The 22365-nt window shown below is 41.6% G+C and overlaps 1 protein-coding gene across 1 annotated transcript in view; it reads left to right on the top strand.

The window, feature by feature from the left end:
* The first annotated feature begins 10275 nt into the window (after nucleotides 1-10275).
* The window catches only part of LOC110166132 (cadherin-12-like), a 110307-nt gene continuing 98217 nt past the window's right edge, over nucleotides 10276-22365 (top strand). The window contains exon 1 of the mRNA XM_055151378.1: nucleotides 10276-10590. Coding sequence (XP_055007353.1) covers nucleotides 10276-10590 — 315 coding nt within the window. The remainder of the gene's footprint in view (nucleotides 10591-22365) is intronic.

Genomic DNA, 22365 nt, shown 5'->3' with positions numbered 1-22365 from the left:
CCCGCCCGTGTGTAATTACTATCTGCCCACATACCCGCCCATAAAATTCGAGAACGTTGAAACCCGGCAGTTTCAGCAACTGTTTGCCCATGAGTACCTGACCCGGTGCAGGACTCTGCCACAGCCGCGTAACTTCTACCTTCTCTCAGCGTGTCCAGAAGTCCGACTTTTTGTGCGATGGTTTGCATCTTCCTCTGCCTTTTGGGTGCCACCGCAGGAGTCTTTGCCAGTGTAGAACGTTTAGTCGACATTGTGGGTTTTGTCGGGGAGAAAACTTGCAAACATACAGCACTTCAGAATCACACTGCTAGAAATTCGAACATTTATGTAAATTTGGCAGCCGAAAGCGTTCTGTACTGTACAGGACACAGGGCACAGAGGAGATTGATTGACAATGGGGGAGGAACACAATGCGTGTTCATACACTGTAAGAAAAAAAAAAAAACATGTAAAATTGCACTAAGAAAATCTGTGAAACAGCAAGAGTGCGAAAAGTGAACCACGATAGAGCGAGGGACGACTGTATCCCATCTTTAAATCCACTGTCACTATTTGTTTTAGCTCAAGTTCTTTGCTTCTTTGATGAATTTAACGTGCCTTCTGTCTGGCACTGCATTCATCTCAGCTGAACCATATAAGACCACATGAAACATATTTGTGTTGTGAGAGGTTATTTAGTGTGAACAGCAGGATAAAAACCATTCTAAAGCGTCTGTCAGGAGTCCTTCACCTGAGACTGAGGCCACAGGAGTACGAACCGTCTGAACGTCTGTGAACATCTGTTCACCTTCACCTGCACAGCGCTGTGGTAGAGTTGGCCGGTAAACACATAAATCATGATTCCCGTGACAAAAATATCCATTTGTAGACATCTTTAAATCGTTGTAAACATAGATAGAAAGATCTTTGTTTTTCCTCGTGAGCATTCAAATTACTCACCGCAGAGTTTAGAAGCGGTTTTCACATTTCTCACAAACCAGAGCGCACTAACGGTGACTCTAACAACAACTAGCATCCTAACACCCACTTCGTGATGATCTGACAATAAAAACGTTTCTGATTAGAGAACATATCACACATCGTTTTAGAGTTGATTTAAGATTTTATTACAGCCCTACAGTACATCTCGGACCTCATCCAGATTTACTCTCCCATCATTTGCGTTCTGAGGTTCGAGGTTCAGCTCCAGCTCTTGGTGTCTAAGACGAGACTAAAAACCAGGGGGGACAGGGCCTTCTTTGTGGTCGGCCCCCCCACGTCCCAAAAGCCCACACATTGGAGAGTTTTAAAGTCTTGTCTTAAGACTCACTTATACTCTGGCTTTTAACACCGCGATTTGTGTGGTCGTCTGTGTCTTTTTTATTTTATTTTGATTAAAGGGACAGTCTGGAAATTTGGACATAGGACCTCATTTCTTAGTGTTGGAGACACTTTTTAAAATATCCCATCCAGTCCTTGTATTTGCAGAGGTCGTTGGTGCATGTCAACGTCTTACCCACTCCACAAAACATCCGATGCAAATCTATTATTACGCCAGACTGTCGATGTAAATGTCTGTGTTGATAGAATAATGTTTGAAATAAAACTAACCTTGTATCGCATGAACCGTCGCATGTTGAGGGACTATTTTCTCATAGATCAGTCCACCGCTGCCGAGCTTTCTATCAGGAAGTACAACTCGCTGCTGCTGCTCAGACATAAATCCTTCAAATGCAAGGTTGGTTTTACTTCTAAAATTATTCTATCAACACAAACATTTACATCGATAGTCTGGTGTAATAACAGATTTGTTTCGGGTGTTTTTTGTGGAGTGGGTAAGACTGTTTTTAGTGGCAGGATAACTATGGCCATTGACATGCACTAGCCTAGCACCAGCGACCTCTGCAAATACAAGGACTGGATGGAATATTTAAAAAAGTGTCTCTACACGTCTCCAACACTCTGACTAATTAAGAAATGAGGTCCTATGTCCAAAATTCCAGTATAAATAACAATAAATGTAGTAATTTATTATACTTTTTCAATTAATTTTTAAGATCGTTTTTAGCTTTATGCATTTTAACACTTTTTATTTATGATTTACTGTCTGTATTGTATTAATTTGTCTGTGCAGCACTTTGGAACTGTCATGTTTATAAAATGTGCTGTATAAATAAAGTGGATTGGATTGGATTAATGTGCACTTCCTGATCCATGAATAAAATGTTTTTTAAATTCGATGCAGACAGCGCACAGACCTGCTTATGCAATATAAATGTACAGGGACTGACTTATTCTGATCCTTGTAGAGCTTTGCAGTGTCCTGATGCTAAAAGCTGTGTTCATTATTTGGCAAGGCAAGTGTATTTGTATAGCGCAGTTTTTACACAAAGTAATTCAAAGTGCTTTACAGAATAAGAAAGACATTAAAATCACAATACAGTCATCCCTCGCTATATCGTGGTTCACCTTTCGCGGTCTTGCTGTTTTGCAGATTTTTTTTGTGCAGTTTCGCATTTTTTTTGTTTTTTTTTTACAGCCTATGAGCACATATTGTGTTTCTCCCCCGTGTCCTGATTGGATAAGGGATTGTAGACCGTTGTCAATCTCCTCCGTGCCATGTCTCCTGTACGGTACAGAGTGCTTTCAGGTTGACAAATTTACATAAATGTTCGATCTCTAGCAGTGTGATTCTGAAGTGCGGCACGATCGAGCAGTTGCCGCACTTACCGTGAGGTGCGGAGCTTTCTTCTGCGGTCACCTCCGAGCCTGTCCCGATCGTGAGTCCTGGTTCAGTTCTGGTTTAGTCCTGGTTTAGTCTTGGTTCAGTCCATGGCGTATGCAGTACAAAATTTGGATTAACCGGCGGGTGCTGTACTGCGGGGGTGCGAGTCTCCAAAAATGGACCCGTGCTGGACTCTGCGCTGTAGGGCTCCATTATTGAATAAATTAATCTTCGGTTCATTACATAAAGAAGGAGGAAAATAACAAAAGGATGACAGCAGCAATAAGTTTTAAGAAGGATGCATAAAGGGTTGTAACTGTCCTGTGTGTATAAAGTGTGTGGTGAGGGGTTTTACAGCCTTAAAACAGATATAATCATTGTAAAATGTAAAGTTGACTACTTCTCAGATTTCACCTATTGTGGATTACATTTAGAACGTAACCCCCGCGATAAACGAGGGACCACTATACAAACAAATCAAAACATAGATAATCATAATCATTTGTTCTTTCAAAGTCCTAAACTCTCAAGTGTTGCCCGCAGACAGCACCATGCACCCATTCTAAGTGACTCATATTTTTTTTGTAGAGTGTTTGTCCACTGATGTGAAGGTTACCAGTTTAAATCCCTTTCCTGGCATGAACATTGTTGGTAGAAATCCACTACCACACACAGGTTGGCAGCTCGGCCCAGCTGCCACGACTGAACGCTGTCGCTGTGCCCTTGCGCGAGACAATTACACTTTGTTTTCACGATCACAAGTTTTCATAAATCCGTAATGTTTTGACATGTCGGACCGGCCACTTTGTTACACTTCGAGCTGCGTGTTCGTTCAGTTCACGATCAGTGTTTGCTTCGGTAAACACTGTTCTTAGGCCCCTACACGAGAGACTGTCAGAAAAGCATGTACGCACTTCTGTTTACTTTAAAGTCTGCCAGCAACGCCCCAGAAAAGCACAGGGTTTTAGGGATCCCAAAGCTGTAAACACGAGGTAAGACTACTATAATGTTTGTGTACGCTGGATGTGTGTGAGTGAGTGACGGTTTCCATAAAGTGATTTGAGGTTTGAAGGTCGAAAAGCGACACTGTAAATTTCTCTGATCTGGCCAAGATTTTAAAACTTATATCACGTTATTCATCATGTTTTCAGATTTATTATGTACTTACTAGAAGAGAGACGGCTTAATTCTAGTCTAGAGGTTGTTTATTTTAAGATAACTTGACAAGTAAATTGATCTTGTCGCAGGGACAGATCATTTTACTACTTTTAAGTCATTTTCTGATAGATTTAAGTGTTTATGTCTTACATTTTCACCAAGCATTTTTGCAGTGTCTATAAATTTGATGTTGTTTTATATATTATACAACATCTAGCAACATCTACTATAAAATTCCAACTTTTTTACACTTAAATCACAGCTTTGAAATTAAAGGGCCCATATTACGTACATTTTGTGTTGTGTTATCTGAAATTATGTTTTTGTTGTTTCATTCACACATTTAACACACAAACCTGCATATTTACGATGAGTTTTTCTCTTCCACCTTGTAATGTCATGAAGTGATAATACAGGAAGCACTACATTATGTTTTTAAACTCTATACCTGACACGTTCACTAGAGTCACTGGATATTTTGCACCTCTAGAAAGGCCAAACTTTGGAGCCGCATACAGTATTTTGCTTTAGCCTCATGTGGCAATGATTGGTTATTAGAGGTGTAACAGTACATGTATTTGTGCCGAACCGTTTCGATACGGAACGTTCGGTTTGGTGCAGGGCTGTGCATGAGTGAGTTTGCGCAATTTGTGTGTGTTAACATTCTGCCAATACATGTGCAGCTACACTGAAGACTCGGCTCTTTAATATTCACGAGGGAACTTGTCCGTGATTGGGGTGGCCGTGTTTCCCGCAGCGCTTTATAGTTAAGGCAGCCACCTTTACACTAATTGCCTCCCGCCTTGACTACATCCCTCTGAACCATGTGAATCCTCGTAAAACTACGCTCGTTGTGCCGCAGACCTCACTTTCGCTTTTCACCTTCATGGAATCTCCGCTCCAGTCTCTCCATACCCGCGACCTCTGTCCCTAGCGAAAGAGTATTTTCAAACGCTGGGGACATTGTAACTAACAATGTGGACAAGTTGGATTTTCTGGCCAAAAACATGAAAATTTAGTAAAACTTCATGCTGGAACTGTTAGTGCTGCTTTACTTTTTGAAAAGTTTGTTTACTGTTTACAAGGAATTTATTTTTTATAGCATTTCATACATTTGTTGCTTATTTGAGATTTTTTTATTTAACTTTAAGTTTTATCAAGCAGCACTTTGCATTTATTTTATTTTCCCATTTGTATAAAGTTATAACAAATTGTTGGTTTAATAAACACACAAATAAACAATAAGCAAGTTGTTTTCCATTTTGTTCCCATACTGTACCGAAAATGAACCGAACCGTGACCTTAAAACCGACGTACGTACCGAACCGTGATTTTAGTTTACCGTTACTCCCCTAGTGGTTATTATAGTGTACTGTAGCATAAAGCAAATCAATATCTTAAAACTACCACTTCATGACATCACAAGGTGGAACAGAGCATTCTGAGCTTTGAAGATGTAGACAGACTAATAATAAAGGGTTACCGAAACAAAACACAATTCCAGGTCTGTTTTTGAGGAGGTAACAACATGGCTAAAAGCTCAAATCATCTTAAATCTTAAATCTCGCTTTAAAATAGTGTTTACATTTCATACCATTTTTTTTTAATGAATTCAAATAAATAAAATAAATGAACATTCCCACACAGCTACTACCGTGTTCTATCCACGTGGAGTGTCTTGAATTATTTCCATGCAGATTTCCCGTACGAGATTATCATTTTCCGTTCAGAGCCTGAACTAATTCCCACACAATCTAATCAAGTGCATGTTCTGCGTGTAATGAGTTTAGGGAGCAGGTCTGTGTTTTCCCAGTGCACTTGAACGCTCCGCAGCTCCTCTTGTCACACTATGGCATGTGTTTTCCCAGCGCTCGGTGAATGCCTCACATTATACGCTGACTATGGTTCTGTCTTGAGGTTGTGTAAGTTTTTTTTTTTTGGGTTTTTTTCCCAGTGCACTTGAATGCCCCACAGCTCTACTGTCATTATAACTTCATGGGGGCATAGGATTGTAGGATTGTGCATGTGTTTTCCCAGTGCTCATAAATGCCTCTTGTATTATAAGTTGTCCATGGAAGTGTATTAGGATTGTGCATGTTTATTTATTTTTTTCCCAGTGCTCATGAATGCCTCTCACATTACAGGTTGGTTGTGTATTGGGGGTTGCACAGATTTTGCATTTTTTATTTTTACCACTGCATTTGAACACTCCACAGCACCTCTGTCATTATAACTTCATGGTGATTTAGAATTATACATCTGTTTTCTCAGTGCTCATGAACGCCTCTCATATTTTAGGTTGTCCATGGAAGTGTATTTCGCTTGAGTATGTTTTTGTTTTTTTTGTTTTTTCCCAGTGCATTTGAACGCTCCGCAACTCCTCTGTCACACTGTCTGTGTTACTAATAGCGCACCTGTGTTTTCCCAGTGTTCATGAACACCTCTTGAATTATAAGTTGTCCATGGACATGTATTAGGGTTGAGCGTGTTTTGTTTTTTTTTTTTTCCCAGTGCCCATGAATGCCTCTCACATTATAAGTTGGCTATGGTTGTGTTTTGGAGTTGTGCAAGTTTTTTTTTTTTTCTCCAAGTGCATTTGAATGCCCCACAGCTCCACTGTCATTATAACTTCATGGTGGCTTAGCATTGTTTTAGGTTGTCTATGAAAACGTATTAGGGTTGTGCTTTTTTTTTTTCCTAGTGCATTTGAATGCGCCGCAGCTCCTCTTGTCACACTATGGTCTTTCTGTGTTACTAATAGCGCACATGTGTTTTCCCAGCGCTCATGAATGCCTCTCACATTATCACATTATAGATTGGCTGGGGTTGTGTGTCGGGGTTGTAAACTTTTTTTTTTTTTTTTTCTGACTGCACTGAACGCCCCACACCTCTGTCATCATAACTGCACGGTGGCCTAGGATTATACATGTGTTTTCCCAGTGCTCATGAACGCCTCTTGTATTATAAGTTGTCCATGAAAGTGTATTAGGGTTGTGCATGTTTATTTTATTTTTTTCCAAGTGCATTTGAATGCCCCACAGCACCACTGTCATTATAACTTCATGGTGGTCTAGAATTGTACATGTGTTTTCTCAGTGCTCATTTGCTTTTGTTTTTAGTTTTTTCCAGTGCATTTGAACGCTCCGCAGCTCCTCTTGTCACACTATGGTCTTTCTATGTTACTAATAGCGCACATGTGTTTTCCCAGTGCTCATGAACGCCTCTTGTATTATAAGTTGTCCATGGAAGTATACCAGGGTTGTGCATGTTTTGTTTTGTTTTTGTTTTGTTTTTTTCCCAGTGCATTCCCCACTACGGCCATTCCATGTTCTGTACTGACAACGCACATGTGTTTTCCCAGTGCTCATGAATGCCTCTGGCATTATACATCGGCTATGGTTGTTTATTTGGGTTGTAAACTTTTTTTTCTTCCCTCCACAGCTCCACTGTCGTTATAACTTCATGTTGGCATAGGACTGTGCATGTGTTTTCCCAGTGCACATGAAGGCCTCTCATGTTATAAATTGTCCATGGTTGTGTATAGGGGATGTACCTATTTTTTCCCAGTGCATTTGAATGCTCCATAGCTCCTTTTCCATTATAAATAGTGGTACAGGATCGTGCATGTATTTTCCCAGTGCTCATGAACACCTCTCGTATTAAAAGTTTTCTACGGCAATATATTGGAGTTGTACAAGTTTTTTATCCAGCGCATTTGAATGCTCCACAGCTCGTCTTGCCATTATAGCTTCATGGGGGTATAGGATTGGGCGTGTGTTTTCCCTGTGCTCATGAACACCTCTGGTATTATATGTTCGTGGACTTGTATTAGGGATGTGCATCTGCATTTTTTTTTTCCCCAGTGCATTTGAACGCTCCACAGCTCCTCTTTCCCACTATGTCCTTCCCATGTTAATGAGAGCACACTTGTGTTATCCCAACGCACATGAACGCCTCTCGTATTATACGTTGTCCATGGTTGTGTATTGTTTTTTTGGTTTTTTTTGAGTGTATTGAACGCCCCACAGCTCCTACGGTGACTACGGCGTTATGGTATCTCGCACATAACCCGTATGTCTCATTTTATGGTCTGTCTGTGTGAGTATTGGAGCTGTGCGTGTGTTTTCCCAGTGCACTCGAACGCCTCTCACGTCACAGTCGATCAGAAGTGTGGACTCTAAGGATGTGTAATTAGCTCGCTGTGGTGTGAGTTAAGTGCTTGAGCTCTCTGGGGTGTCTCTTCTTAGCTGCCCTAAAGCTGGACTAGTAACAGTAGTAGAAACTCTATTTGAAAATACTAACACGTTCTTACTTAAAGGGACAGTGTGTAACTTTCTGGAAGTGATTTTATAGAACTAACCAAACACATTCTTCACAGAGACAGATATGTTTTAAACCAGACTGTGGACATTTATAGAGTCAAGTTTGTGAAAAAACAACCACAAACAAACAAAATACATGCTTTTTGTCTAGTCTATTTTTGTGTAAAGTTACATACTGTGGCTTTAAAGGTGCAGTATATCATGGTCTGCCACCTCCTTGTTTTCATGGAGATGCACCAGGTCAACTTATAGGTCAGATCTGTGGAGAGGCGACCCCTCTCACAATAACAGTGTATGTATTTTTTCACTACTAGAAACATGTAATTGAATAAATTCCAAAAGGATTATTTTAATGCCTTATTCTGGAACATTACAAGCTAATTACATGTCTCTATAGATACAAATATGTGACTGACCAATTGAAAAAGCCGCTCTAAGTGCAGTTATTTCTCAAAAAAAAAAAAGGCAAATTACGCATCTTGGTCTGCGTAATTGTGCTATTTTTGTTTACACCATGGAAATGCAGGAAGTGATGTGGTTCTGTGCCCTGGATCTGACACGATCTGTTTCCATGAGCAAGTAATGGGGCGATTGTACTTTTTTGTTTGTTTTAAGGGCAATAAGGATATTTTTTGTTTACTTACAGACTTGATATTTTGCACTTTTGTAGCTAAGTCCCGAAATTAAGCATTTTTTTATGTCCAAAAAGTTGTTTATACATGTTTGCTGTGTGTTTTGTATGAAAGTGTGAATTTTATTTTCCAATTTCTTTTTTTTTTTTTTTTCATTTCTATTTCTGGTCCTGTAGCCATATGGTACAACTGCAGTGTGCAGATTGTGGAATAATAGGTTGGACTGAAAAAAAGGATGTATAACACTTCATTAGGGGGTAAAAGGGGGAGTTTTAATAGCCAAATAAAAAAAAAAAAAAATCCAGGTGAGGACAGATGTACAAACAATGCCCTTAGAGCAGGGGTGTCAAGCATACGGCCCGGATTTTCTACTAAAATATTGTAATTATATTTTCTATTAAAATATTGGTCATTTTCTTCTTAGCAGAGCAGCGTCTCCACCGTCTCTGTACGTGGCCCCTCCCACCAGAGCAGTGCAAATGAAGACTTTTCTCTTTCCAAACGCTCTTAAAGGACGATCGTTTTGACTGTTGACCGTGACACCCTCATCAGCAAAATGTCAAAAATGAGAAAAGTGGAGCTGAGTGCAGGATTTTTCAAGAAAAACAGACTTATTACCTTATTACCTATTAGCATACAAGTTAATGTTAAAACATTGTGTTGAAATTGCATTTTTCTTAAAGTTTCAGGTGGTTCGTAATATTACAATATTTTGTAAAAGAAAGATTTCATCAATTAAAAAAGATTTGTGTAAAAGATTTGAGTTTCTCTGCACAAATATTTGAACTTATCGATATTTTTGGGGATATGTGCCATGAGTTTTCTGATCCGGCCCCTTTGGGATCAAAGTACGTTGGCTACAGTCCCCGGACCAAAATGAGTTTGACACCTCTGCCTTAGAGTATTATTTTGGTTGTGCAGTTTTACCTGAAGCAAACAGGTCTCCGGTTCATTTCCTTTACAGTGTCATAGCTTTTGCCGTGATCTTCTTGCTCTCTTTGTGTCGGTGTGTAAAATCCCTCAGATGTCCAGGTAGAATTCAGTTTTGGTCAGAATGCTGTTGGATTCTGCCTTATAGCTCCTCCCGTCAGGCAGATATAAGGCAGTGTCCACCAGCGTCTGACCAAAGTAAACTTTCATCCAGTTGACAAATTGAATTTCTCCTTTGCCTCTCTGTATCTAGTTTGTGCCATATTGTAATATTTGTTTTCTATTTTTTACAGATTCGCTGGACATATTGGACATTATGGGAGCGTTTAACCATGGCTGACCTTCGCTTTTCGCTTTGAGACACCAGACGGCAGCTGTTAAACAAACCAAACATTTTCTCGACCAACAAGAGATCTTTCTTTTCTCACAACAATAGTCTGGATTATAATTTTTTTCCGTAGTCACCACATCATCGCCATCTTCACAATTGGATGCTGATCTTGGAGTACTTTTTCACACCGTATTTGGAATGATCACTCGGAACTATGCGGCGCTGTCTCTCCTGGTCCTGTGCGCGCTTTTGGACTACAGTTCTCAGTCAGGGTTCCCAGGCAGGACTAAAGCCAGGGTGGAGTCTCTCGGGGGCGGGGTGAAGAGGGCGACGCAGAGGGGGCGGGGCCTGGCGGTAGGAGGAGTGATGTCATCGGCAGGGGCGGTGCAGGAGCGAGCGAGGCCGAGGAGGCACGGGAGAGAGCGGGCAAACAGGATTAAGAGAGGATGGGTCTGGAACCAGTTCTTTGTGCTGGAGGAGTACATGGGCTCAGAGCCACAGTACGTCGGGAAGGTAAGAAACTAACTCACTCTCCAAATCCTGCTGGGAAATCAACGGGAATGTTTGTCAGTTTTCATTATCATTATCAATCTTGTTCTTATTTGCCTACTTTTACTTTTTGTTTATTTTTTTGTTGTACGTTAATTTCCAAACTATGGTATCAACACAGAGGCGAAGTAGACTGTGAACCAGAGTCCTGCACGGGTCAATTTTTGAAGACCCACACCCGCCCACACCTGCGCAGTACAGCACCACACCCGTTAACATTCCCATTAGTCCGACAGCTGAATAGTCCAGGACTAAACCAGGACTGAACCTATGCCATGTCATCCATGTCATTAGCGCATTATAAATATATACATGCTGCAACCACAGAGCTGATCACCAGGACTACACCAGGACTGAACCAGGTCTAAACTAGGACTAAACCAGGTCTAAACCAGGTCTAAACCAGAACTGAACGTATGGCATGCCATTAGCAGGTTATAAATATATACACGTTGCAACCCCCGAGCCGATCACCAGGGCTACACCAGGACTACATCAGGACAAAACCAGGATTAAAGCAGGTCTAAACCAGGACTTAACCAGGTCTTAACAAGGACTAAACCAGGCCTAAATCCAGCCTTAACCAGGACTAAACCAGGCCTAAATCAGGACTTAACCAGGTCTAAACCAGGACTAAACTAGGGCTACACCAGGTCTAAACCAGGTCTAAACCAGGACTTAACCAGGTCTAAACATGGACTAAACCAGGCCTAAATCAGAACTTAACCAGGTCTAAACTAAGACTAAAGCATAACTAAACCAAGATTTAACCAGGACTAAACAAAGTCTAAACCAGGACTAAACCAGGACCAAACGTATAGCAAATTATAAATATATGCATGCCACAACTGCAGAGCCGATCGCCAGGACTACACCAGGACTGGACCAGGATTGAACCAGGTCTAAACCAGGACTAGATCAGGACTTAACCAGGTTTAAACCAAGTCTAAACCAGGACTAAACCAGGTCTAAACCAGGTCTAAACCAGGACTAAACCTGGAGCCAATCACCTCCGCTGATGGTTTTATGTTTAAAGACACTAAAGTCTTTCTCAGCCTGGTCCATCGTTCCAGGAAAAGACCTGGAAATGGCGCTTGTTTCCAGGGCAACGGACATCCTGAACGCGTGTCAAGTATTTTTCTCACGTTCATCGTTAATTTGATTCACCTGAGCCGCCCGTGTGTAATCACTACCCACCCGTAAAATTCCAGAATGTTAAAACCTGCCCGTTTCAGTGACTATTTGCTGATTTCTTGCATCTCACATTCTGAAAGCAGTCCGTCATTTTAACGGTCTGAAAAGCAAGCAGCTATCTACAGTTTAACACAGAATATTACAGTGGTTCTGTGGTCCTCCCTTAAAGGTTCTTCGCTAGACGAATTCTTATGACTTCTGTGTGTTCACAAACTCTTGAGACTTCCTGAACAGTTCCAGCCGAATCATTTCCATGTGATGCCATAAACTGAAACGTCACAGAGCTGCACTGTGGTCTGTGTGGAAGCCAGAGCTGAACGAACCAAAACAAACATGGAGACACGATGGAGAGTTGGAGCTAGGCGGGGGAGAGCTGGCAGGCTGAATCACCCGAGGTCAGGTGTGTGATAAACGTTTATGAAGACCAATCAGCTGATATGAATGTATGTATATGCGGACACATGCCCACTTTGATTTTCTATTGACCAGCCGCCATGTGGAGCAGCTACGAGAGAATCCTGCTCCCTCCTGTGAAAACCATCCACATAGTTACACATTTCTCTGTGGAAATGAGGTCAGTGCAGACGCTACAATAAGAGCGCGTGTGTGTGGAAAAATGATGAGAAGAAATCTAAACCAAGCAGCTGTGTCAGGTTTTGCTCCACTTTCACGTGGTTCTCTGACACACATAAAAGGGGCCCGATGCATAATTCATAATAATAATGATAATAATAATAATTCCTTATATTTGTAATGGACTTTACAGTCTCGTCAAAGCCTCTCAAAGCACTACACTGTGTCATTATTCATTCACTCCACACTCGGTGGTGGTAAAACACTACTGTAACCACAGCCTGGGGCAGACTGATGGAAGCCCCACACGCTCTGCTGCGTCTCAAGCCCAACCAAACATCATCAAATCAGATTTGTCTTTTTTCAGTGATGCATGTGAAATGAAGGAGCTCATAGGTCAAACAGTGTAAATACAATGATGGATTTTTTGGACCTTGTTTGTCACAACCGGAATTTACGTCACTACTGAATTACCTCCAGTGAAACCTCTGAAACCACTGAAGTACAACTGAGGCCCAGCCCACACTAGTACGTATTCAAGTCATTTTCGTTGTGGATGCAGTGTTCGTCCACACTAATCCGACTGAAAATGGCTCCAGAGACGGAACAATCTGGTGCCACAAGCGCCCACGAATTCATCTGAGTACAGATCTGATCCAGCACTGTGTGGACAACTGAAAACGCTGATACGCTGGTATGCTGATGTAGATCTATGCACCGCAAAGTACTTAATTCACTGCCAAAACGCTAAGAGGCTCGCATATATTCATATATATGGTCTATGCGTACGACCTGCAGATGTATAATCTCTGAACAGTTTAAGATGAACCATCTCCAACGTGATAAAAGCACAGAACAGACTCACTATCAGCAGAACATCCCTCTGTCACAGAAAGAACACTCATATTCCACTGAATCGTGTCCTTTAGTCTCACAGAAGCTGAACCGCATCAGCACAAAGTAGTGAGCTGTTTCTTTGAGCACTCAGTTTATGCAAATGAGCCATGCTTTTTAAGTTTAATTTCTGTAAAACGTAAACAAATATGCTCAAAGCTGTGTGGATAGGGAAGGATTGCAGACACAGAACTGACGTGTGTGGACGCAGATCGTTTCCGATACGGTGATACGTGGATTTGTTTCAGTGTAAACAGGGTCTGAGTGCTGTGAGCTCCAGTCCACCAAAAAACATAAACCCATGAAACATCCTCAGCCTCTTCTCTCAGCACTATTTTTATTAAGGAGTAAAACACTTAAGTATAGCAAAGGAGAAATTCAATTCGTCGACTGGACATAAGTTTATTTGGTTGAAGCAGCTTATTCAAGATGCTTCTTCAGTTCTGAACACTTCCTTATGTCTGTCTGCAGGAAGGAGTTAAATAACACCTACTTGTTTAACAGAATCTTAATATACCACTTAACCCCTTTAGCGGCGCATTACATACATTACGACCAAATAGCAGCAATTGGTTAAATGATAAAAAGTACCCACCTACCGTCGAGCGAACGAATTCTAACGCTGCGAGGTCACACGGTTTCTACGAAGTGAAACTGGCTGATGAATCAGTCTATCAAACAATCTCCAAACTCATATAATCGAGTTGAAATGATTTATTAAGGAACACTCACACTAGGACTTTAGAACTTTGCCCAAGCACAGATCGCCCCTAAAGCGAGGTACGTTTGTCCAGTGTGAGCGCAATCGAACTGAGTCAAAGCTCGGCACGGTTGGGACTTTGGCCCGGTGGAGGAGGTGGACTGAAGCGGGTGTTCACGTATGCCACACGCATAATTGTTTTATAAAAATGAGTATATTTATTTTATTTTTTAATATAGAGATTGTACAACAGTTGGACATATAGCTTATTTTGGATACATTTATGGTTTTTTTTCTATGCCTTATTTCATGTTCAAAGTTTATTTTATTAATTTTATATTTTATGCATCGCAAAACTGCTCTAAGGTTTATATTTGTAGCCTATATTTATTTTCAATTTAAAACGTTCTGCGTAAGTTATCAATAACAAAGTGTTCTTTTGGCAGAGAAAAATGCCAAATAAATGTATCATGTCACTAAAAAAATAATCATTTGAATAATCGTGATTTCAATATTGACCAAAATAATTGTGATAATGATTTTTTTTTCCATAATCGAGCAGCTCTAGAACATAAAGAAGATTTTTATGGATTATATTTGAACATTCCTGTACACTACCTTCACCCCTCAGTAATTACGAACAACGAAGACGACCCAATCTCTAACATCTGCGTCCTCATCAGAACAGAGGACATTTAGGCCGGTCTCTATGGAAACGGACACCATTTTGTAAGGCCCTCATCATGCGCTATTCAGACTAGATGTAAATATATGTTTATGAAAGTCTGGAGAAATCACACTCATGTTCTTGTGGCGAGGACGCAGCTACAGAGAGGTGAGCCGCTTCACGAAAAAAGCATCTGCACCCAATTTTTCCATATGATTATGTAAAATCTGTTTGGGCTCTGCGATACCGTAAATACCAAGAGTGGAAAGTTACTAATTGCAAATACTTGTGTTACTGTAATTGAGTAGGTTTGGGGGTTACTGCACTTTTTTGTGTAGATTTGTACTTGTAATAGAGTACCATGTGATTGGCATAAGTTACATTTAAAGAAGCATTGTGTAACTTTTTTGGTCTGTCACCTGCTTGTATGGACATGCTTCTATGGATACGTCATTGCTCTGCCTGGAATGTTCCGCAGTGTGACATTAAACACCTCTACCTTACATTTATTCAATTACAAAAATACCTAAAAAACAACATTCTGACTCTGAGCAGGTGTCGCCTCTCCACAGATCTGACCTGTAACTTGATCTAGTTTGGTCTCCATGAAGATGACTCGATGACTCTGAATTTGGGCTGGGCGATATGGAGCAAAAAATATTTCTCGATATATTTTGCTATATCTCGGTGTACAATATATATCTCGATATCTGTACAGGAAAAGTAATCCCCCAAAAACCACTGCAAAAACAAAGTAATAAATAATAGTAATAAATAAACTGTATACAAAAATAATAACTTGACTAAAATAAAGGAAGAAATAATACATATTGCCTTCTTTTCATTCAAAATTAAAACAACTGAACTCAACTCAAGCTGTACGATAACCATAACCATGAGCTCCTTTAGCACAGGAAGTTCGGAAGGTTCCTTATTTTCATAGATCCATGTTCCTCACCAGGGGTAAGGACCTATGAGGTTTCCCACAATCCACTGCAGATCAAACCCAACATTGAACAAATTACACTGCAGCAGATTATTCATTTAAACCTTCTGCATAAATAAACGTTACTATACTAAACTTTACAACATACAAAGCATAACGACTATAGAGCCACATCAGACCGTTTGTCGGTAAATGGTGGAAAAGGTACGTGGTGCAAGTAGCTTAGGTTGGGACTAACTTTTGGCATTCACAGCAGTAGACACACAGCCTGATTCATAACCGTCTAACCTTGCAGCGTTGGAATTAATTCGCTCGACTGTAGGTGGGTACTTTTTATCATTTAACCAATCGCTGTTATTTGGTCGTCACGTATGTAATGCGCTACTAATGGGGCTAAGTGATATATTAAGCTTTTCCCAAATCCCGTAGGAAGAAGGACAATAATGTCTTTCCCCTTGATGAAATTCACCAAATATTCTCTTTATTCCGTCTTTAAATCCTCGATCTCGGGAATCGTTGCCAACACAGAATTGCATGTCTCTTTGCTGTTTGGCTGGTGCCTGAACTTGCACTTCCGGGGTTTTGAGAACCATATATTATATTTTGGTTCGTGACCTAGTTGCTGGAGAGAAATGAAATTGAGCGGAGGCACAAGGTGGCGCCAGCCTGACTAGTAGACACCTGTCTGCTGTTTGCCCAATGTCTTAAAATCGAGCCAGTTGTCCTTTTTTGAGACGAGTTATGTATTCTCTGAGCTTGGTTTAGGCCCCATCGTGTTGAATGAGACACACGGAGGAGAGCATGGGAGGGGAGGGCAACAAAAGCAAGGAGGCAGGGACGAGCACAGAGAAGGCAAACAAGCAAAGCGGTCAAATCAGAATATATAAACATTATATCAATATATATGGTATGTCAAAATCCATTTTGTGTTTTAAAAATATCTCGATATATCGTCCAGCCCTACTCTGAATCATCTCTTTAAATGTGGTATAAAAATAAAAATGACTTGACTTAGAGTTTTATTTTGCGAAAAACCTTAGAAGTGAGAAAAATCTTAGAAATGATGGAACTTAGAGCTGTGAGAACATAGGGCTGACCGTGTTTTAGTCAAATAAATAGTCCAGCCTGCCATAACCACTTCATCAGATGAAATCTCTGAAATAAAATCAATTTGTGCCACATAGCCTTAATGAAACGGGTAACATGCAACTAGAGAAACGTAAAATCGATGAAGTGTTTTAGTGACATGATGGTAAAGCCTGTTCGGCGTCCTCCTCAGAATACATAGGTCTAAATCTGTCCATTCCTTCGCCTGCACTGAATCTTTTATTGGGTTTAAAGTTTAATGGTGCGATATTAAAGGCCGGTCAGCTGCAGGAGAGGGGCTTTCATCACCTCCGAGCGAGCGAGGGTCAGCACAAGCGGACTGCGGCGAGAGAGGCCCATCAAAGCGGCTTACCTCATTAAAATAACACTGGACTTTTCATCAGGCGCTTACAAGGACACATATACAAGCTGTACTGGTCGTGTTGGATCGCTCGCTGTCGGACTCAGGGGTGGTCTGAGGTCTACCTTGGAGCTGGGTTACATATTTAGAAATACGACTGTGAGTATCATAGCGACCAAAGAGCCAATCAGGAGTGAGTGTGTTGAGGGGTGCTGAAGAATCATTCGTTCATTCGTTTTTCAATATAAAACCAAAAATAACCAAATTAAACAAAACAACTATTTTCTTCATTATTTCATTATTTGTCTCCAAATATTTTTTTATTTTAAAAAGTAATTTATTTTTTTTTTTTTCAGTTTTCGTTTTTCAGTTTAAATTAATAAAAAAACAAACAAAAAAACAAACAAACAGCCTTTTCCCGTTTCCATGACTTAAACCGCAAAACTGACTGAATCAGGACTAAACCAGGACTAAACTGTTTTCAGTCCTGGTCTCAGTCCTGGTCCTGTTTCCGGTCTCAGTCCCGGTCTCAGTCCTGGTCCTGTTTCCGGTCTCAGTCCTGGTCTCAGTCCTGGTCTCAGTCCTGGTCTCAGTCCCGGTCTCAGTCCTGGTCCTGTTCCTCATCTCAGTCCCGGTCTCAGTCCTGGTCCTGTTCCCGTCTCAGTCCCGGTCTCAGTCCCGGTCTCAGTCCTGGTCTCTGTCCTGGTCCTGGATTCAGTCCTAGTCTGGTCCTGGTCTCAGTCCCGGACCTGATTTAGACCTGGTTTAGTCCTGGTTCAGTCCGGCATCGCAGTTTAAGTCACAGAAATGGGAAACAGCCATTAGGGTTAGGGAAACTGAAAAAACAAATCATCTTTTTTTTTTTCATTTTGGTTTCAGAGACAAATAATAAAGAAAATTGTTGTTTTTCGTTTTCTTATTTTTGGTTTTATTTTGAAACGAATGAACGAATGATACACAAATTCTGAAGGTTCGCCCCCTTGCCAAACCGGTGATGCAGGTGCACTGTTAGCATGGTAGTTGTTTCTTTCTTCTTTATTTACCGTATTTTCTGTACTATTGGGCACACTCAAAAGCCTCCAATCCCATCAAAAAGGACTGCGCGCCCCACAATCCAGAGCGCCCTATACACGAATCCACTCGGGCGTCCCAGCACGACTTCAGTAAACTACAAAGCCGCACCACCGCAGCGCACGCAAACACACATGGAGCAGACGGCGACCGCACAGCGACAAACACCCACAGACACACTCATCACTCCACACAGACGAGGAACAGAATGAAGGAACGAACCGAAAAAGCGAGTTCAATGTGCCGCTTCTAGACACAACTGAACAACTGAGACACTGCGAACACGCCGACAATCCAGCGGTCCCAGACAGCACCCTCCCTACACGCCACAACTGAACAAAGCCCAGAGTCACCGTGAACACGACAAACAAAGTCCCACTGACCCATCCAACTGTTGTGTTTCGTTTAAAAGTCCGGTGTGGTTTATTTGTGAAAAAAGTTCGAAAATAGACCATTTAATGACAGTGCGCCTTATAATACAGAGCACATATTTATGAACATTTAAAGTGTAAATATGTAAAGATTATAGCCAGCGTGGCTCATTTCCATCTTCAGTCCCCCGGCAGGTTGATGTGAAATCTTCTACAAGACAGGGGAAAGTCACCTAGTGCCTCCTCTCAATTTCATTTCTCTCCAGCGACTAGGTCAGGAATCGGAATACAAAAGACCGTTTGCAAAAATCCCGGAAGTGCGAGTTCGGGCACCAGCCAATCAGCAAAGAGTCATACATTCTGTGTTGGCAACGATTCCCGAGATCGAGGATTTAAAGCCGGAATAAAGTGAATGTTTGGTGAATTTTATCAAGGGGAAAGACGTTATTGCCTTTTTTTCTTTAGGATTTGGGAAAAGCTTAATACCAGTTACCCTGTTAGTGGCGCATTACATACGTCACGACCAAATAGCAGCGATTGGCTAAATTAAAAAAGTACCCGCCTACCGTCGAGCGAACAAATCCTAACGCTGCGAGGATGAATCAGGCTAGAAAAGTACAGCAACAATCACACAAAAGTGCATAAAACCAGCACACTCACAATACATAGAACTAATTTCAGAGAGTTAATTTGAAGTTCAAAGTTGTTGCCAGCATTACCATCACAACAAAACTCAGTTCTCTCTGCTTATAAACTCATTACGGCGAATAATTTGGATGCTCAGAATGCACGAGGTAAATGAGGAAGAACTTACTGCTGGCTGTTTAAAATGAACTAGTTTTGTTGTTTGTGTATGGAAGATAATTTGTTTCATCAGATTTTGAATGTTAAATGCAAACTCTGAAAAAACATGTTTGAATTATTTTTATTATGAATTTTATTTGCTGAAATTTTAAGTGTACATTTTCAAAATGCATAAAATTCAATTAACACCTTTTAAATATTCAGCACAAATATGTTCAAATCCTCAAATTCAACAGTCAAAATTCAGAGTGTAAAATTCGCTGTGAAAAAAAGTTCACAGTAAAGATTCGAGATGCCCAGGCAGAAGCAATCGATCCAAAGTGATCCAATCTAACATAGTAACCAACAGGAAACAAACAGAAGGTGCAGTGAAGCGATCTGATTGGTCAGAATTAGCCTCTCCGTAACCTCATCACATTGATTTGTTAAGTGTAAACCCCGCCCACAGATGAGAACAGCCTATAAGCGAGTTTTATTGTTGACAAAATAATTATTTTGGTCGGCAGCAAGAAACACTAAATCAACATGACGGACGGAGTGAGAAAGCACGTAAAGGGGATTGATCCCGGTTATTTATCCACTCTAACGGCAGAGGACCCAAGACCATTTGACCAGAAATTGGTCATAAGCATCGATGGACGACAAATCACCCTTTTCAACCCCGACAAAAGGTGGACCAAACCAAATTTCTGGTCGGAATCGCCAACTACCTGGACAAATATTCACTTGGGCGATATCCACAATGACTTGGTGGAAACTCCTGGGCCATTCACAGCAGAAAAGATGAAAACCTCCAAGAGTCTCGATGTGTTGTTGAACTTGTTGGAGTCCACGGTTTGTTAGGATCTTCTACGTTTGCTCTGCAGATGTTTGAAAGACTTTTAATTCACCGTTAGCGGTTCTTTTCACTCGGAATACGAAAAAGACATTTTCCTTCTGCTTCTATTTGTGCATCCGATAATGCAGCAGGAATTTACCATTATCGGGGATAAATACGCGAGGTTACGCACTGTGTTTGACCGCTATCCTGTTTCTTGCCTCCGACCAAAATATTTCCCAGCATGCAACGCGGGCTTTTAATAACAATGACGTCAGCTGAAACTCGCCTACAGGAAGCAGCCTCTGTCCTCCTCGCTCACATGATCGATTGCTTCTGCCTTGGCATCTTGGATTTTGGCTGTGTGATTTTGGCTGTGTGATTTTTCACTGCGAATTTTACGTTCTGAATTTCGACTGTTGAATTTGAGGGCTTGAAAATATCCGTGATGAATTTTTCTATTTTCATTTTTTTTTATTTCAGCTGCTAAAATTCAGAAAAAAAAATAATTCAAACATGTTTTTTCAGAGTCAAAGTGAGAAATTCAGTGGTATTTAAAATTCAAAATCTGATGGAACAAATTATCTTCCATATTCGTGTTTTTAAATGTGTAAAAATGAGGGAGAAAAGCGAGTGATCGTCTCTTCTGCCTCTCTCCCGGCCTTTTCGTGTGGAGTCCCGGTCTCACGTTGCGCTCGGTTGCCGTGGTTATGTTTAATTATGAAGCGTCAGAATGAGCCTGACTAATGCCCCCCTCTGGCACCTGTCCACACCCAGGCACCAGACTCCTCACGCAGACAAGATGAACAAGACGAGGAGGAGGAGGAGGAGAGAGCAGAGGAAAGAGGAGAGGAACAAGAGGAAGAAGGAAGGGAGAGGAGGAGGAAGAGGAAGAAGTGGCGAGAAGTGGAGAGGAAATGAGAAGGAAGGGGGAGAGGAGAGGAAAAGGAGTCGGGAGAGAAGAGGAGGAAGAAGACGTGAGGAAAGGAGCAAGAGTAGGGAGATGAGAGGATGAGGAGGAGAGAGAAAAAAAGAAAGGGGGAGAAGGTAGAAGAGGAGCTTGAGAGGAGGGGAGAAGAGGAAGAGGAGAGGAACGGAGAGAAACGAGGAGAGAAAAGAAGAAGAGAAAGAAGAGGATAGCAGAGGAAAGGAGGAATAAAGGGGGAGAGGAGGCGGAAGATGAGGAGGAAGAGAAAGAAAGGTGTCACAAGAAAAGAGGAGGAAGGAGATGAGAGGAAAGAGGAGAGGAGGGAGATGAGAGGAAGAGGAGGAAAGAAAAACAGAGAGGGACAGAAGATGGAAGAGGAGCTTGAGATGAGGGGAGAAGAGGAGGAGGAATGAAGAGAAACGAGGAGGGAGAAGAGGAGGAAGAGAAAGATGAGAAGAAAGGGGGAGAGGAGGCAGAAGAGGAGGAGGAAGAGAAAGAAAAGGAGAGGAGTGGAGAGGAAGAAGAGGATAGCAGAGGAAAGAGGAGAGGAGGAAGAGAAGGAAGGAGGAGAGGAGGAGGAAGAAGTGTTGAGAAGTGGAGAGGAAAAGGAATCGGGAGAGAAGAGGAGGAAGAAGACATGAGGAAAGAGGAGATGAGGGGGAAGAGGAAAGGAGCAAGAGGAGGGAGATGAGAGGAGGAGGAGGAGGAGAGAAAAAAGAGAGGGAGAGAAGGTGGAAGAGGAGCTTGAGGGGAGGGGAGAAGAGGAGGAGGAAGAGGCGAGGAAAGGAGAGAAACAAGAGGTTGGAGACGAGGATGAAGAAAAAGAAAAGGAGAGAAGTGGAGAAGAAAAGGAGAAGGAAGAGGATATTAGAGGAAAGTGGAGAGGAGGAAGATAAGGAGAAACGGGGAGAGGAGGTGGAAGAGAAGGAGGAAGAGAAAGAAAAGGAGAGAAGTGTAGAGGAAGAAGAGAAAGAACGAGGATAGCAGAGGAAAGGAGGAAGGAAGAGAAGAAGGAAGAGGAACAAGTGGAGAGGAAGATGAGAAGAAAGGGGGAGAGGAGGCGGAAGAGGAGGACGAAGAGAAAGAAAAGGGGTCACAAGAAAAGAGGAGGAAGAAGACGAGAGGAAGAGAGAGAGGAGGAGAGGAGAGAGGAGGAGAGAAGAGGAGGAAGAGAAAGAGGAGAGGAGGAGACAGAGGACAGAAGGAGAGAGAGAGGAGAGAGAGAGGAGAGAAGAGAGAGAGAGAGAGGAAGGAGAGGAAGAGGAGAGAAGGAGGAGGAAGAGAGGAGGAGAGAGGAGAGGAAAGGAGAGAAACAAGAGGTGGGAGA

This window comes from Boleophthalmus pectinirostris, unplaced genomic scaffold, assembly GCF_026225935.1.
Source record: "Boleophthalmus pectinirostris isolate CB_2022bp ecotype Guang Dong unplaced genomic scaffold, ASM2622593v1 HiC_scaffold_16, whole genome shotgun sequence".
Classification (NCBI taxonomy): domain Eukaryota; kingdom Metazoa; phylum Chordata; class Actinopteri; order Gobiiformes; family Gobiidae; genus Boleophthalmus; species Boleophthalmus pectinirostris.
Note: the sequence above shows the minus strand (reverse complement) of the source record. Positions and strands in the feature narration are given on the sequence as shown.